This window comes from Papaver somniferum, chromosome 4 (genome assembly GCF_003573695.1).
Source record: "Papaver somniferum cultivar HN1 chromosome 4, ASM357369v1, whole genome shotgun sequence".
In the NCBI taxonomy this organism is placed as follows: domain Eukaryota; kingdom Viridiplantae; phylum Streptophyta; class Magnoliopsida; order Ranunculales; family Papaveraceae; genus Papaver; species Papaver somniferum.
The window spans coordinates 96,744,439-96,759,567 of record NC_039361.1 but is presented as its reverse complement, the minus strand read 5'-3'; the positions used below and the strand labels follow the sequence as shown (position 1 = coordinate 96,759,567).

The following is a 15,129-nucleotide window of genomic DNA, read 5'->3' as shown; positions in this document are numbered from 1 at the left end:
AACTGAAATCAAAAATTGAGGTCTTCTATCATGGTGCATTCCAACACCATTCTCAAGATAACAACCCTTCTTAGCCATGGAATCTGCTGCAAAGTTTGCTTCCCTATAGGTATGAAAAAACCTTATTGCATCATAACTTCTATTAATAACTAACAACCTTTGTCTTGAAAACCAAGGTAATTTGGACTTCTTAAACGCTTCAACAACACTAGAAGAGTCATACCGAATGCAAACTCTCCTTACTCCCCACCTAGCAGCATCCCATTCTAGTCTAACAATAATCACATATATTTCATCCAAGTAGTTTGTAGTAACTCCCAGACCGATAGACCATCTCTTTACCATTGGCAAAAAAACAGGACTAGGTCCCAGGGTTTTTCTGCTTTTGTGGTTTCCTCGTTAATTCTGAGAGTATTCAAAACTGAATTAACGTATGTGTCATTTACTTTGTTTTCCGCATTATCATTGTTATTATAATTAAGTAAATTACACGCATACGTTAATTCCATAACACTTGATATTGATCCTATAGAATTTCGGTTATTACCAAACCTATTATCAAGTGCATACTTTGTTGTCGTATCTTCTTGATCTTGTATCCATAGTCAATCACACAAATGATCTTGTTGTTATATTGTCTCGATCTCGTATCCATAGACGATCACACAAAATGTGAACCGAATCTGTTGTATTGTCTCGATTCTGTCCATAGACGATCACATTAGGTAAAGGACTTATAGGTTGATAAATAAAGATTATGGTGTATTTGGGTACCCTCGTCTTTTCAATTGGTATCAGAGCAAAAAAACAAGAAAATATCTAACAATATGTGTTTGGTGCGATCCAACCTATAAGATTTGAATCTAATGGATGATTCAGTTAACGTAGTAACAAGATTTGACAACTTCAGAGACTCGTGGTGGAATACACGAATGAAGTATGTAATACTCTCATTTTATAAATTTTTTAGGAATATGGATTATGTTTGTGCACGTCTCCACTGACATACATAATCTCTTTATTATCATAGAATTGTATCTCGTGGTATTGAATACTAACAAATTTAGTAACACTGATACAATTTTCTATATGACATGTTTTATCTCGAAAATGCATAAGATTCCACTTGAGATTTTTCTATGTACGAACCATGACTATTATGATTTAGAAAAATATAGGATCTTAAATATATTTTGGATTTGTTACCCAAATATATGTATGTACATTTTCAGATCTTAGACTGTCAATGTATCACTGATCAGACTGTGATTTTGGAATCCTTGTGACTATGCAAAGGATGATTTTTCAGTTAATAATTATATTAACAAAAGACTGCTTCATACACCCCACAACTTCTTTAACGAAGCAAGTGATCTTTTGAAACATTATTGGATTTATAATTCTAAAGATATTTTTTTATAAATATCTTATTATGTTAAATTTTGTATACTCTACTGGAAATTCCTTGAGTGAGTTTCAAAAATTATTATTAGATTCTGGTAATTATAAAGTTGAAAAATATTTGGACATGGAAATAGAATTAGTCACTTGTAAAGATCCGGTCCAAGAAAAATCAGTTTTCCAAAAGAAAGACCCATTACCGAAATCAAATTTTTTTCCATATTATATAAGATTTCTGATTTCAGAACGATTTCCTAAAACCGGTTATTTTCGAAAAATAATGTTTTTCTTCCTTTAAAAAGGTGTGATTGTGTACGTCTTCTACACACGTTTTGGAATAAAGTTTTCGAAAATAAAACTAGGGTTTTCCATATGACTTCGTTACAAGGAAGAACTATGAAGAAAAGGAAATCAAGAGGCAAAAAAACTCCCGAAGAAGATATGATAAATCCTTTCATTCCTATGAGTGATCTTCAAAAGATCCGTTTTCTCAACATGATCAAAGACAAAAATGGACTTACAAATTTTGTGGATAGTGCATTTTTCAACAAGTTTCAGATTCTTCAAGGAATGAATTTCACTGCTGAGAAAAGATTCGATTCAGAAGTCTTAGAAGCTGAATATGTAAAGTTTGTTCAAGACCGAAACAGGGGAAAAAATTTTGGTTTTGAAAAATTTCTCCTGAGATGGTAAGAATTTTTTATACTAATATTCACCATATTGACCATAAGAAATTTACCTCTGTAACTATTGTTGGATGTAGTTTTCTGTATGTCAACCATGGGGTGATTTCAGATATTATCAAGTATAATGTGAAAAATAATCACTTGATTACCGGTATTGAAATTTATCATGATACCATTTCAAACCGTCTTACTGGAAAAAGGTTGATTGAGAAAAAGGAACGTTACCAACCAAAGAGGTATCCTTGTACTTAAGGGTTTTCTAGAAACTTGCTATCGCAATCCTCTTTGCTTGCACAAGCGACATATCACAATGGAACAAGGAATTTGCTGAATTTGTATACTTTCTGCTGGAAGGTAACAAGCAAATTGATTTATGTGGAATGATTATCAACCAGATGATCATGATTTCTGAATCCATCACTTCCCGGACGTCTCAAAGGAATCTTGGATTCCCCTGTGTTATCACCAAAATTTGTGAGAACATCATGGGAAACAATTTTGAAGATGAATAATTTACTAAATCTGTCACCTACAAAGTTATTCAACATATGAGTGGTAGACAAAAATTAAGACAGATTGTTTCTTCAACTACTTGTAGCAATGGGGATCTCATGTTTCATATCATGTAACTTGGTAGATAATCAAATTATATTCAGAAACAAATAGCCTTTGTTGTTAGAAAAGATCTAGAAACTCTACAAGGTATCCTGAATATTGATGCAGAGTTTTGGAAAGGCGAAGGAGACCAATAGCCGGAACTAGAAAAAGAATGTCAAAAGTGGTTCAAAGGTAAGAAGTATTTGACTTCTTAAATCTTAATAGGCATAGACATCGATATTTCGATAGTTTGTATAAGGTTTATTTCGAATAAAACTTTCAATATTATTATGAATGAATAAAAATTATTATTATAATCTTCGTTTCATTATTTGATAGTTTCCGATTGCATAGCCTGTGTATGAATGTTTGTATTTTGCGGGATTAAGTTCTAGTCCATGCGATTTCGGATTTATGAGATGTCTGATTTCGGATTTTATTTACCTTAATATTCGATCTCATATGATGAAGACCTTATGATTTGTGTGGCTTTTTGATTTAGCGAGATCAAGTTCTAGCCCATGTTGGTAGGCTTTATCAAAGGATCATAAGGTGTTACGATTGAAACTCATATGTGAAAAGTCACAATATGTTGATAATCAATTTATGTTTACATAACTTGTGTTTGGCATAACATATTTTTTTCGGGTTTCAACTTGTGTTATTGGCACGTATTAGTTAAAATCGATTCAACCTTTCTCTGGTAAAGGTTGTTTTTGTTTTTTTTTTCTTGCGAGAGGATGATAACAAACAGGGGGAGAGTTCTTATTTGAACTTTCGCTTAATGATATATCTTTCTGGGGAGGAGTGGTTGCAGAAATTGAGGTACTGCTATTATTTGTTAGTTAATCATTTTTCCTGTTTAAGAAAAGCATGTTTATATTGCATATACTTTGCTTTTGCTTAACAAAATTTCGGTACAATTGATATGTTCCATTATTGTGTATGGATTGCTTTATATGATTCAATTGTGTCTGGTTAAGAAAAACTTTGTCAATTTATTGGCTTATGAATTGGTATCTTCTTTATTGTTGGGTATCAAGTTTTTTTGCTTAACGAAATTCGGTGCAATTGCGGTGCTTTTATATTTGTTTCAATTGCTTCCGGTTAAGAAAAATAATTGCAAGTCAATTTATTTTGGTTTGTATATATTATTTTTGGCTTAACAAAATTACGGGGTCATTTGTTTAGTCCATGTGATACCGGATAAGAGATACTAAGTTAATTCTGATCTTAGTTAGACTTATCAATTGGAGGATTCGGTTATTCAAGTCTAATCGAATGCCTTGACAAGAAGAACTAGTTAACTAACCTAGTGTTTGTCTTGTCTAAAGGGAAATGTCTAAGTTATTTTCTTGAATAACTAGAGCATGATGAGAGAAATAAATTTAATTCTGATCTTTATTTTGGTCTTTTCGAAACAAGCGATTGTACATACGCAATCGGTTCAACAGTAAAATTAAGTATCTTAGTCGATTTTTTGGACTATAGGGAAAATTTCTTCAGGCATTTGTTTCCTCGATAGCATATTAATACTAAAAATCACTTTTATAGTTTCGTTTTTAATATCGGTTATCTAAAATGGTATGTGAAACCTTCATGTGTAACTCTTATAGGTTGTACAAGTCTTATAGATTTGTAAGATCCTTTCGGTTTGTCCTTTGTTTGCTCGAACCTTTATCATTTTTGTAATAAAAAGGGGGAGTGAAAAGACGAGGGTGCCCAAATGCACCACAATCTTTTATTTATCAACCTATAAGTCCTTTACCAAATGTGATCGTCTATGGAAAAAGCTGAGACAATACAACAAATTTGGTTCACACTTCGTTTGATCGTCCATGGATACGAGATCGAGATAATACAACAACAAGGTCACTTGTGTGATTGACTATGGATACAAGATCGAGACGATACAACAACAAAGTGTGCACTTGATAATAGGTTCGGTAATAAACAAAACTCTATAGGGTAAATATCAAGTGTTACAGAATTAACGTACAAGTACAATTTACTTTAAATTATATAAACCAAATATAATTGCGGAACAAGACAGTAAATGGCACAACAAGATTTTGTTAACGAGGAAATCGCAAATGCAAAAAAACCTCGGGATCTAGTTTAGTTTTGAATACTCTCAGAATTAAGCCGTTATACAAAATCTAATACCAACTTCGTATAGTTGAGACCAACCATACTACCCCTAGCTACTTAGTTTAAACACTTATCTTTTGGAACTTCATAAATACGACATCGACATAATTTATTGTATATAGTTATTTGATTATATGGGCATTATATAGGTGTGATTTCATCCTAGAAAACTATGTATTACATGAGTTTAAGGAAGTATATGTATGAACTTGTTTTCATAATCGAAAGGGAAATCATGATTGGCCTTACTATTCATTGAATATCTTTTGGATGACCAATATAAGATGAATATGGTAGAACCTATCTTAACTTTGTTGAGACTTGAGGTATAACCGGTCATAGCCTATACAATACATCTAGTTGTAATCGGTCATGAGCTACATTGGAAGTCAAGGTATAACCGGACACAAGCTATATTAGAATGCAAGTTGTAACCGGTCACAAGTTACTTTGGGAACCAAGGTATAACCGATCACAAGATGAATTGTGAAGTTATTTGTAATCGATCACAAGCTACCTTTGGGAAGCAAGTTGTAACTGATCACAAGCTAACCCGGGAAGAAAGGTGTAACCAGTCACAAGCTACTTTGTGGAGTAAGGTGTAACCGACTGCAGTCTGTATTGGGAATCATGTTGTAACCAGTCACAACATATTTTGGAGTGATGGTTTAATCAGTTCCTTGTACAAAACCAATAACCATGGTTCACATATTTCTTCATGATGTGTGTGAATTAGGGTTTTGGGTTTGTCAAGTTGAGAATCTTCCAGATGTCGACATATTTGAACATGTACGTAACTCTTATCATTTATTATTCAAAGATATTCCTTGATACTCAAGGTGATCCCTGGTCCGAAAAAGTGAAAAGAATTTGATTATGATTTTCATTATATATGTTTTAATTACCAGCAATCAAAGCATATCCTCTGGAAAATATTATTAGTTGATGTGCTAGACTAATAATAGAAGTTTTTCTATGAGAGTTTTCGGAAATGTTGGTTAACATTAATTGGAAATAGGAAAACCGTATTTAGGTATTTTAATGAATATCTTGAGAATATTTTCGGTTACTTTGGTCTATAAATACTTGAGTTTGCATTTCTTGCAAACTATCCTAAGATCCAGGAAAACTTCATTGATTGCAGTTTCTGGTGGAGCCGTCTATTCGGAGAGGAAAGTACCCTAATTAGGTGAAATCTCTTACGACCGCTCGTTTAAAGACTTATATGGGATCAAGAAGATCTATGAGTACCGTTGGTGGGAAACTAGATAATTGCAGCGTTATTAGTTTTCGGTTATTGATTTTATTGACTAACGGTTGTTGTAACTTTGATTGTACCTAGTTTGTTTATTATTGAGAACCTTCTCTTATGATATAAGGCTCATTCAAACTATATCAAAGTATCGACGGGATATTTAGAACCATCTTCGGATATAAATACATCTTGTGATAATCCATTGTTAACAAACTCCGTTCTGTGCGTGATTGATCACAATAGGATTCAAGTGTTGTTGTGCAGGTATTTGGAGGCAATTGAATATTTGAAAATGAAGAAGAATTATTATTAGTTTTCATATCTTGTTGATTTAGTGCACAAACTTTGATCGGTTGGGATCCATTTAGAATCCGTTTATCTTTGATAGACTTGATTGATTAGTTGCGTGAGATCGACATCCCTTTATAGTTTCTTTTTGAGATCTATATTGATTGATTGCGAGTCTAGAACTTGATTATTTCGGTAATTAATATTTAGGTTGATCTAACCAGACAAAGGAGTTTATTAAATTAAATAGAAGAGCCTTTGTCAACAACTCATCATATATCTTCTAGCAAGATTGATTAGAGTGGTCACCAAAAAGATTCTTCCTTTGTTGTTTGGAATACGATCCAAAGGACTTGCTATTCACGTGCGTGACTGTAGGAGTCGAAGGCGTATGGATGCTGATGAAACTAAGTAGCTAGGGGTAGTCTGCTTGGTCTCAAATATACGAAGTTGGTATTAGATTTTGTATAACGGCTTAATTCTGAGAGCATTCGTACTTTAACATCCACAACTAATTCATGAGTTTGTTCAATTCAGTTCGATTCATCACCACTAATTTAAGATCATACCAAACTTGTGCTCAGATACTGCAATATTGATAGTTCAACACATTTACAATTTCTCTATCAGTTCTATAAGATACAGTTGCATCTCGAGTCAGCATAATAATCACCATTCATTCAATCTTCATCTCAGATAACACTGCTCATACAATCATGTATGTTTATCAGCCCAATTAAAATAATCTTGCATGCCAACACAACAAAACAAGTTAAGTAGTATTCCAACAACTGAACCCTTCACCTCATATCCATACCCATGTCAAATAAACCCTAAATTAAAATAAACATATTGACGGTGGTTTTTAATTCATGTTGAAACCGTAAAACTCCATATTTATGTACCTTCATTATGCAAGGAAGTAGAGCCACTAAAAGCCAATGAGTGCCTATGCCCCTTTTTCTACGTATATATAACTATATTTATGAACTTTTCCAGGCCAAATTCTGAATACATATATATGCATGCACGATTTATATTTACTGTATGATTCAGTATCTACATCTATGAAAATTATTAGAATGATAGTGCATGTTGCAATAATATCAGGTTTTTTATAGTTTTATTACACTAAAGTTCGATCTCCTAGTTGCATTATTCACAAATACAGAGCCTGTTGAGTATCCATTTTATGCTGTGTTCCCAGCTGAACTCTTAATACTGACATGATATGGCGTTTAATGTTCACTCTTAGATGAGTAGCATCAATCTACCGAAGTGTCTGAATTAATTAGATATGCATGAAGGTACCTGATCAGAAGCGTGCAAGCTGTGTCAACAAGACCCTAGTTGCACTACTTGCAAGAGTAAAAATTAGTGATTTTGTGTTAACGCAAAAAATTCACCTAAACTGATTAATTTTATGTCAATTCACAAAATTCAACTTTTTTAATCTAATTTGTGTTAACTCACAAAAAATTAGATTTTTTCCCTAAAATGGAGCATGCACGATCTCTTGATCCCTATTGGTCGAGACTAAACCTAGGCAATCTAGGAATTGGCCGATCATAGAGCCAGTAGAAGTAAAATCCTAACATAAGTTGGAAAAGTTAAACAAAGAGGAAACCGTGACTTATTAGGTCAGTCACAAATGGAACACGACCGCGCCACTTAGTCGGTCGGTTTTCCCTAGATCGTGCCCCCATGGCCGACCGTCCTTGCTCCATGTTGGCCTCCTTGCTACCCTCTTTCCTATTGACCAATCACGTCGCTTCTAGCTTACAAGCTCCGCTTTAAATTGGTAGCCAAAGTAGGATGGTCGAACTGCTTGATTTCTTAAGGAATAGATCTTGGACGCCTAAGTCAGTCGCAAACTAATCATGACCACACAACTTGGACGGCTCAATTAACATACCAAAACTCTTACATGCTCGGAAAATAAGGTGTTGTTGTGATGACCGGCCACCCACCTATTTCCTCGACCAATAACATTACTCCTAGCCTACCCGTTCCTCTCCAAATCATTGTCCAAAGTAGGCTAGTCGAACTGCCTCTTTATATAAAGAATTAAATCTTCTTCGTCAAAGTCGGTTACAGAATGATCATGACCACACGACTGGCCGGTCTATTTAACAAGCTTGGCCCCCTCCTGGTGTGACCGAACAAGCTCCATGATAGCTACATGTGGCCCTTCTATTATTTCAGCCAACCAGATCGCTCCTAGCCTACATGCTCCACTATGAATCATCGACCAACGTAGGCTAGTCGAGATGCCTATAAGGGTCTTAATTAGGTAACGACGACCAATAACTGCCGCAATTCATCTCGGCCGTCCAACTTCGCTAGCTGGTTTGGCCGGCCTCGATGCAATTTCAGGTGACCAATGAGGTACCATGATCGTCATCTCCCATCCTTCTTCTTAACAGATCAATCATGTTATCCATGGCATACATGTGCAGCCACCAATGGCCGGCCAAATAAGGGTGGTCATGACACTTTTTTAAATTATGAAATCTGCGAATAATTCAGGAAGGCTCTATGCAACGATATTTTACATGCATCGAATATTTTGAGCTACTTGCTTGAAAAAGATGCTTCACATATATCGTTTACAAACGATATTTTTAGGGCATCGATTACATAATTTTATTATTTAACCTAAAGCACCATGTGCTATTTTTTGAGCAATACTCACAACAAGTCCCATTATTTCGTCTTGACTTATCACTTATGACCACCTGCTACCTAGCTTGCACGTGACTGGTCGAAATATTTCATTATATGTAGGTTTAGCACATAAAACCCATAATACATGTTAGTTGCTGGAATAATCATGTATTCATTCTCCATTCTTCATGACCACTTTTCACATGTCATGGTGGTGGGCCCACTCAGCAACTACCACGCCTCATATTATTAGTCGTGATACGACTTGCTTCATGTCATATGGAGTTTACCATGTAAGTATGCCTAGTTGTGCAAGTAATATGGCCATGAAAGTGACGACTAGGTATTATGTTTTACAAAAACTCGATACACCAAACATGTCACAATTGGGGGATGTTTATCGGGGTATTGGTCTGTCGGTTTACAACATGCAGTGTGCAACACACCCATTAAAAGAAAGTGTCAGGAAAGGTTGACAATTGACAAAAGTAGAGGTTTAGTGGATGTAAAACCGGCTAGTCTTCCCTTCATAATAGGGACATGGTTCTCATCACTCTCACACGATATCCACTTCTTCACTACTCAACTGCCTCCACTTCCTACAAGATCAGGGTGTTCATTATGACTTACTATAAAATATATTTTCCATTTATCTTGAAAACAACTAACACAGGTATCCAGAGAACACGAAACTTACATTTTAGCTCTATATTCTGATACAAGTCATAGACAACCACACTTTATAAAGCTCGTTTCTCTGATCTCAACACCTTATCTTCTTTCCTCCCTAAGATCAACCCTTCTCCTTCATTTTATGACCGAAGCAAGACTGGAACGACCATTTCTTGGTTTAGACCAGAATTGTACAGACTGGTCTCTTGAATTTAAAGTACTCATGTGCAGTACATTTATTTAGGGTTTAGACTCGTTTCTCATCAACCTACCCACTTTTACTCTTTTCTCCAGAATCAGGTTTTGCCCTATTACAAAACTCAAATTCCTGTGAAATCAAAATTACACCTCATACAAATATTTATACTTCCGACCTCACTAAAACCCATCTCGAATATTAATTTCACTGTCAATTCACCTATACAAACAATAAAATTGAAAGACTTTACTGAATCAATTCATAGAAATCAATTACCCCAAATCATTCACCCGAGTAATTAGAATCAGATTTTCTTATTACTTTGACTCGATCTTGCAATTTATCTTAAAACATCCTCAAACTATCAGTTCAAGTCAACCAACAACCAACTATCCTCATCACTTTCATTGATTCACTTTGAAACCCTAATTTAACTCCAAAGTATATTTTCTCGACCCAAGCATCAAAAATCAACCTAATTCTTCAGATCAACCATACCCTTATGTTAATTTCTTCTTATCCATCTCCAATCGAGTTACCAATTTTATTCTCAGAAACCTTTATTTTCACCTTCTCAAATTTACTTCTTCTTCTGAATCCAAATAAATTTGTAGATTTGTACATAGTTGTACACCCATTGTCATGTCTCGTAAATATATGGCATGTTTCACGGGTGTGAATGTTGGATTTTCCAGATTTACACATGTGTACACTGTTGTACGTCTCACGAATATATTGCATATTTGTGAGTATGGACGTTTACAACAATGTGGTGCACATGTCAAAGAATAATTGCATAACCGTATGAAATTTCTGTGCATGTGTAATTTTTTGTACAATGAGATAATGATGAAAAAAAAATTAAAAATGAAAATTATATAGTCATATGGGTACTCCCTTCGTAGATCTCGAAAAGAGATATCCAAATATATAAAGTTTATGAATTTTGGACGATCAATCTAAAAGATAAACCATATTTTTCACTTGGATGAGCTCAAGGGCCAAGCACCTGAAATGTTAAGACGAGCTCAAGTCAAGGAAGTTTCGAACGCATTTTTCGGTCAATGCTTATGGACAGCCCGTCCAATTGAACGATTTTAAAACCTCATAGACACAGTAAATGTGAGCCCCGCCCCATTGAGAAAAACAGGAGGTCCCACTCCCAGGTACATTATTTATATGTCTTTACTTTTGTAACCCAACAAATATATCCTTTCCCAAAGTAAATATATCCCTACTAATTTTAGAAATTAAAAACCGGAATTATTATATTACTAAAATGCCCCCTATATATTTCACATTATACAAGATCAGACACATTAAATTTTCAATTTCAGTTTCTCTCGTTCCCAGTCTTCTCTCGCTCACTCTCGATTTTAGATCTGCACCTGGAAAACTGAAACTGAGAATTAATCCACTAGCCGTTGCAGAGAATTGATCCACTACTTGTTGAAACTGAAAATCAACCATATAACTTCGTTTATTCTCTCTCTGATAACAGACCACGATCTGAAAAACTGAAAAAGAAACTGAAAATCAACCATATAAATTAGTTTTTATCGGAAAACCTAACCGAGTTTCACTTTCGTTTCATCATCAACGTTTCATCATCAAAAACCTAATTGAACGATTTGAAGATTGCAAAATTGAAGGTAAAACCTAATTTTGATGTCAGATTTAATTGATGCATGTATGTTTTGGTCTTGATTTTGTTAATGTAATGATTATATGTTTATATTTTCCAGATTTTTACACTGGGATTTACTGATTAGGTTTGATTTTGGTCTTGTTTAGTTAGTTTTGAGTTTTGGTTAGTGTTCTTGGGATATTTTTGGGAGGAAATGATTTTTCGTCAAATCTGAGTATTTTGTTTGTGACTAAAACAAGCATAATTTGGTGATTTTGAATGTTTGCTAGTTATGTTGATATTTCTCTTCAAACTTTTAGTATTATTTTGCTCAGATGCAAATTTTTTCTACTGTTAATGGGTGAAAATGTGTTTCTGAAGGATTTTTGTATCAACAACAGTAGTTGATCCAAATAAAAATTGGATCAATAGTAGAAGTTGATCCAATTTAGGGGATAAACAATAGCAGCTGATCCAAATAAAAATAGGATAAACAATAGAAGTTGATCCATTGTATGCAAATTTGTTCTACTGTTAATGGGTGAAAATGTGTTTCAGAAGGATTTTTAGATATTTTTATATCAACAGTAGAAGTTGGTCCAATTTAAGGGGATAAACAACAGCTGTTGATCCAAATAAAAATAGGATAAACAATAGAAGTTAATCCATTGTATGCAAATTTTTTCTACTGGTAATGTGTTTCTGAAGAATTTTCAGATATTTTTATATCAACATAAGTAGTTGATCCAATTAAAAAAAAAGATCAAAAGTAGATGTTGATCCAATTTAGGGATCAATAACAATAGTTGATCCATAAAACTAAAATGTTTGCTAGTTATGTTGTTTTCTAATATGAAAATCTGAATGCTAATTATAATAATTGTTGAACTCAAGTTGAGAAAACATAATGATTAGGAGACCTCCAAGGATAAAAAAGCAGAATCAAGATGAAAATGTCACGCAAGAGATTAAGAAAGCTAAAGAACCAAAACGAAATGCGAAGAACAAGAAGATAATTGAAGAAGAGGCAACAAGAAAGAGGAAGAAAAAGAATACAAATGAAGAACAACAACGAAAGGTGAAACGCAAGAAGATAGTTGAGGAAGAACCAGAACAATCAGAATCAGAATCCGAATAAGAAGGGCAAGAAGAATCAGATGAAGATGATCAAGAGTCGGAAGAATAGGAAAATAAATATGAAAGAGAAGTAGAAAAGGGAAAACCGAAAAAAGTCGTCAAAGATAAAAACATAGATTGTAATATTTGTGCTGGTATATGCAACTATGTTGTTTAAAAAATTGAAAACAAAATGAAAATGATTGAGTTTCATTTATGCAGGCGGGTCAAGGGTGAAAGAAAATAAATTCAAAGCAGAACCACAAAGAAAGGTGAAAAACAAGAAGGTAGTTGAGGAAGAATCAGAAGAATCGGAATCAGAATCCGATGAAGAAGAGCAAGAACAATCAGATGAAGAGAATCAAGGATCAGAAGAAGAGGAAGTAGCAAAAGAGGGAAAACCAGAGAGAGATCTCAAAGGTAGAAACATTTAATTGAATACTTGTGCTGGTATATGAAATATTTTGTTTAAAAATCGAACATGAAAATGAAAATGATTTGAGTTCCATGTATGCAGGCAAGTCAAGAGCAAAAGAAAAGAAATTCAAAGCAGGTCTCTAACCATTGGTTGAAATGGGGAATTTTCTATGCAAACTATTTGAAGTAGAAGATGTAAATAATACGAAGAACCCAATACTTGCACAAGCACTGAAGGAATCTCCATTCTGGGACTTAATCAGCCCATTTTACATAACAGACACAAGTGAAATTATGAGTGGTAAATGGTTGAAGAAGAATAATCTTGCAGTGCAGCTGCTGATGAGTGCATTTAATAAAGAAACCAAAAAGTTCAAATTTGGAGAATCTGAAGAGTGCTCTCTAGAAGCAAGAGATTTCGCTTTGATATTCAAGATGAGAAGACTGATAGAGAGTGAAGATTTGAAGCAACAACTGAAACCGAAGAAAGGACTTTACTACAACGATTTCTTAAATAAAAAGTTCAGACCAGAAAGACCAGCATATTGTCCAGCCGCAATATTGAAGAATGAAGTTGTAAGCAAACTGAAAATGGCAGCAGAAGATGAGTCTGATCCGGTGCATTTTGTAATACTTTTCGCTATGTGGTTATGTACGGTTTCTTATTCCCAAATGCTGGAACTACAATCTTCCCAAATAAATTTTTGCCTCATATCTTACTGATGGACAAAGGGTCATGGCCAGATCACGTTGTGGAATATTTGATTTCAAACTTGGAAAAAAAGAAAGCGGAACAAGGAACTATTGCTGGATGCACAACTCTCCTAGTAGTAAGAAAAAATGTTAATTTTGCAAAAGTAAAATGTGTATTGTTGTAGAGAGTGAAATGCATACTATTGGATAAAACTAACCTTGTTGTTTATATTATGTAGTGTTGGTTCTGCGAACATACCGATAAGTACATCGACAAAAGGGAGAATTTTTAAGATGCAACTCCGAGATTCCTACGATGGAACCAACACACATTGTGCAAGAAGCTTGTAACTAATTTTTGCAACAAAATCAAAAAAAAGGAAATCAATATGACTTGGTTCGACCATCAGGTAATTTTTTTTTACTATATTTATCTTTACTATTGCAAATGTGCCATTTTTTGTGTGGATCAACAAAGAAGTTGATCCATGTGAATGGGGTCAACAACCAATGTTGATCCAGTTTTATTATCACTTTTTTGTGTATCAACAATGGAAGTTGATCCATGTGAATGGGGTCAACAACCAATGTTGATCCAGTTTTAGTGTCAGTTTTTTGTGGATCAACAATGAAAGTTGATCCATGTGAATGGGGTCAATAACCAATGTTGATCCAGTTTTAGTATCAGTTTTTTGTGGATCAACAATGGATGTTGATCCATGTAAATGGGGTCAACAACTAATATTGATCCAGTTTTAGTGTCTACACTATTTTGATTTGTGTTGATCATGCTTCACAATTTCATCAAGACTTTGTTGATCCAGTGTCTGCTGATGAGAACTATTTAATTGACCTATTGGCACCTGCAAGAGAACTAGAAGAAGAGAGGCATAAGATAAAGGAACTATAGGAAGAAAACCTGCTTCTTGAATGTGACAAGCACGAAATTCATTACATGGGAAAGGCTCAAATTAAACTGTTTGTCAGCAGCACGATATTTTTGAGATATCTGTATGAGAGGAACAAATACGAAGTAGAGTTGCAAGCTGGAGAACCGGAGCGACTTGCTAAGATTGACAAGAACATAAAGGAATGGCAAGAAGAGGAAAGGATTTTCCAGGAATCAATGAAAACAAATAAACCAAAGTATACAGGGAAGGAATTTGAATATTTGGATAATGTGTTCACAGAGACACAAGACGGAGAATCATCCGGAAAAGAAAATCAACATGAAATGAACTCTGCGGCGAATGATCAACCAACATATGGGAATGAAACGAGAGTAAACATGGAAGTCAAAGATTCAGTGGCTGTGAACAATGAAGACACTGAAGAAATGAATGAGTCGTTAGGAACTCAA

The 15,129-nt window shown here is 34.4% G+C and overlaps 1 protein-coding gene across 1 annotated transcript in view; it reads left to right on the top strand.

Moving 5' to 3' along the window:
* LOC113272853 (histone H3.v1-like) overlaps positions 1-13,220 on the top strand; it is a 35,014-nt gene extending 21,794 nt beyond the window's left edge. The window contains exons 2-3 of the mRNA XM_026522647.1: positions 12,882-13,079; positions 13,177-13,220. Coding sequence (XP_026378432.1) covers positions 12,882-13,079; positions 13,177-13,220 — 242 coding nt within the window. The remainder of the gene's footprint in view (positions 1-12,881; positions 13,080-13,176) is intronic.
* The last annotated feature ends 1,909 nt before the right edge of the window (positions 13,221-15,129 follow it).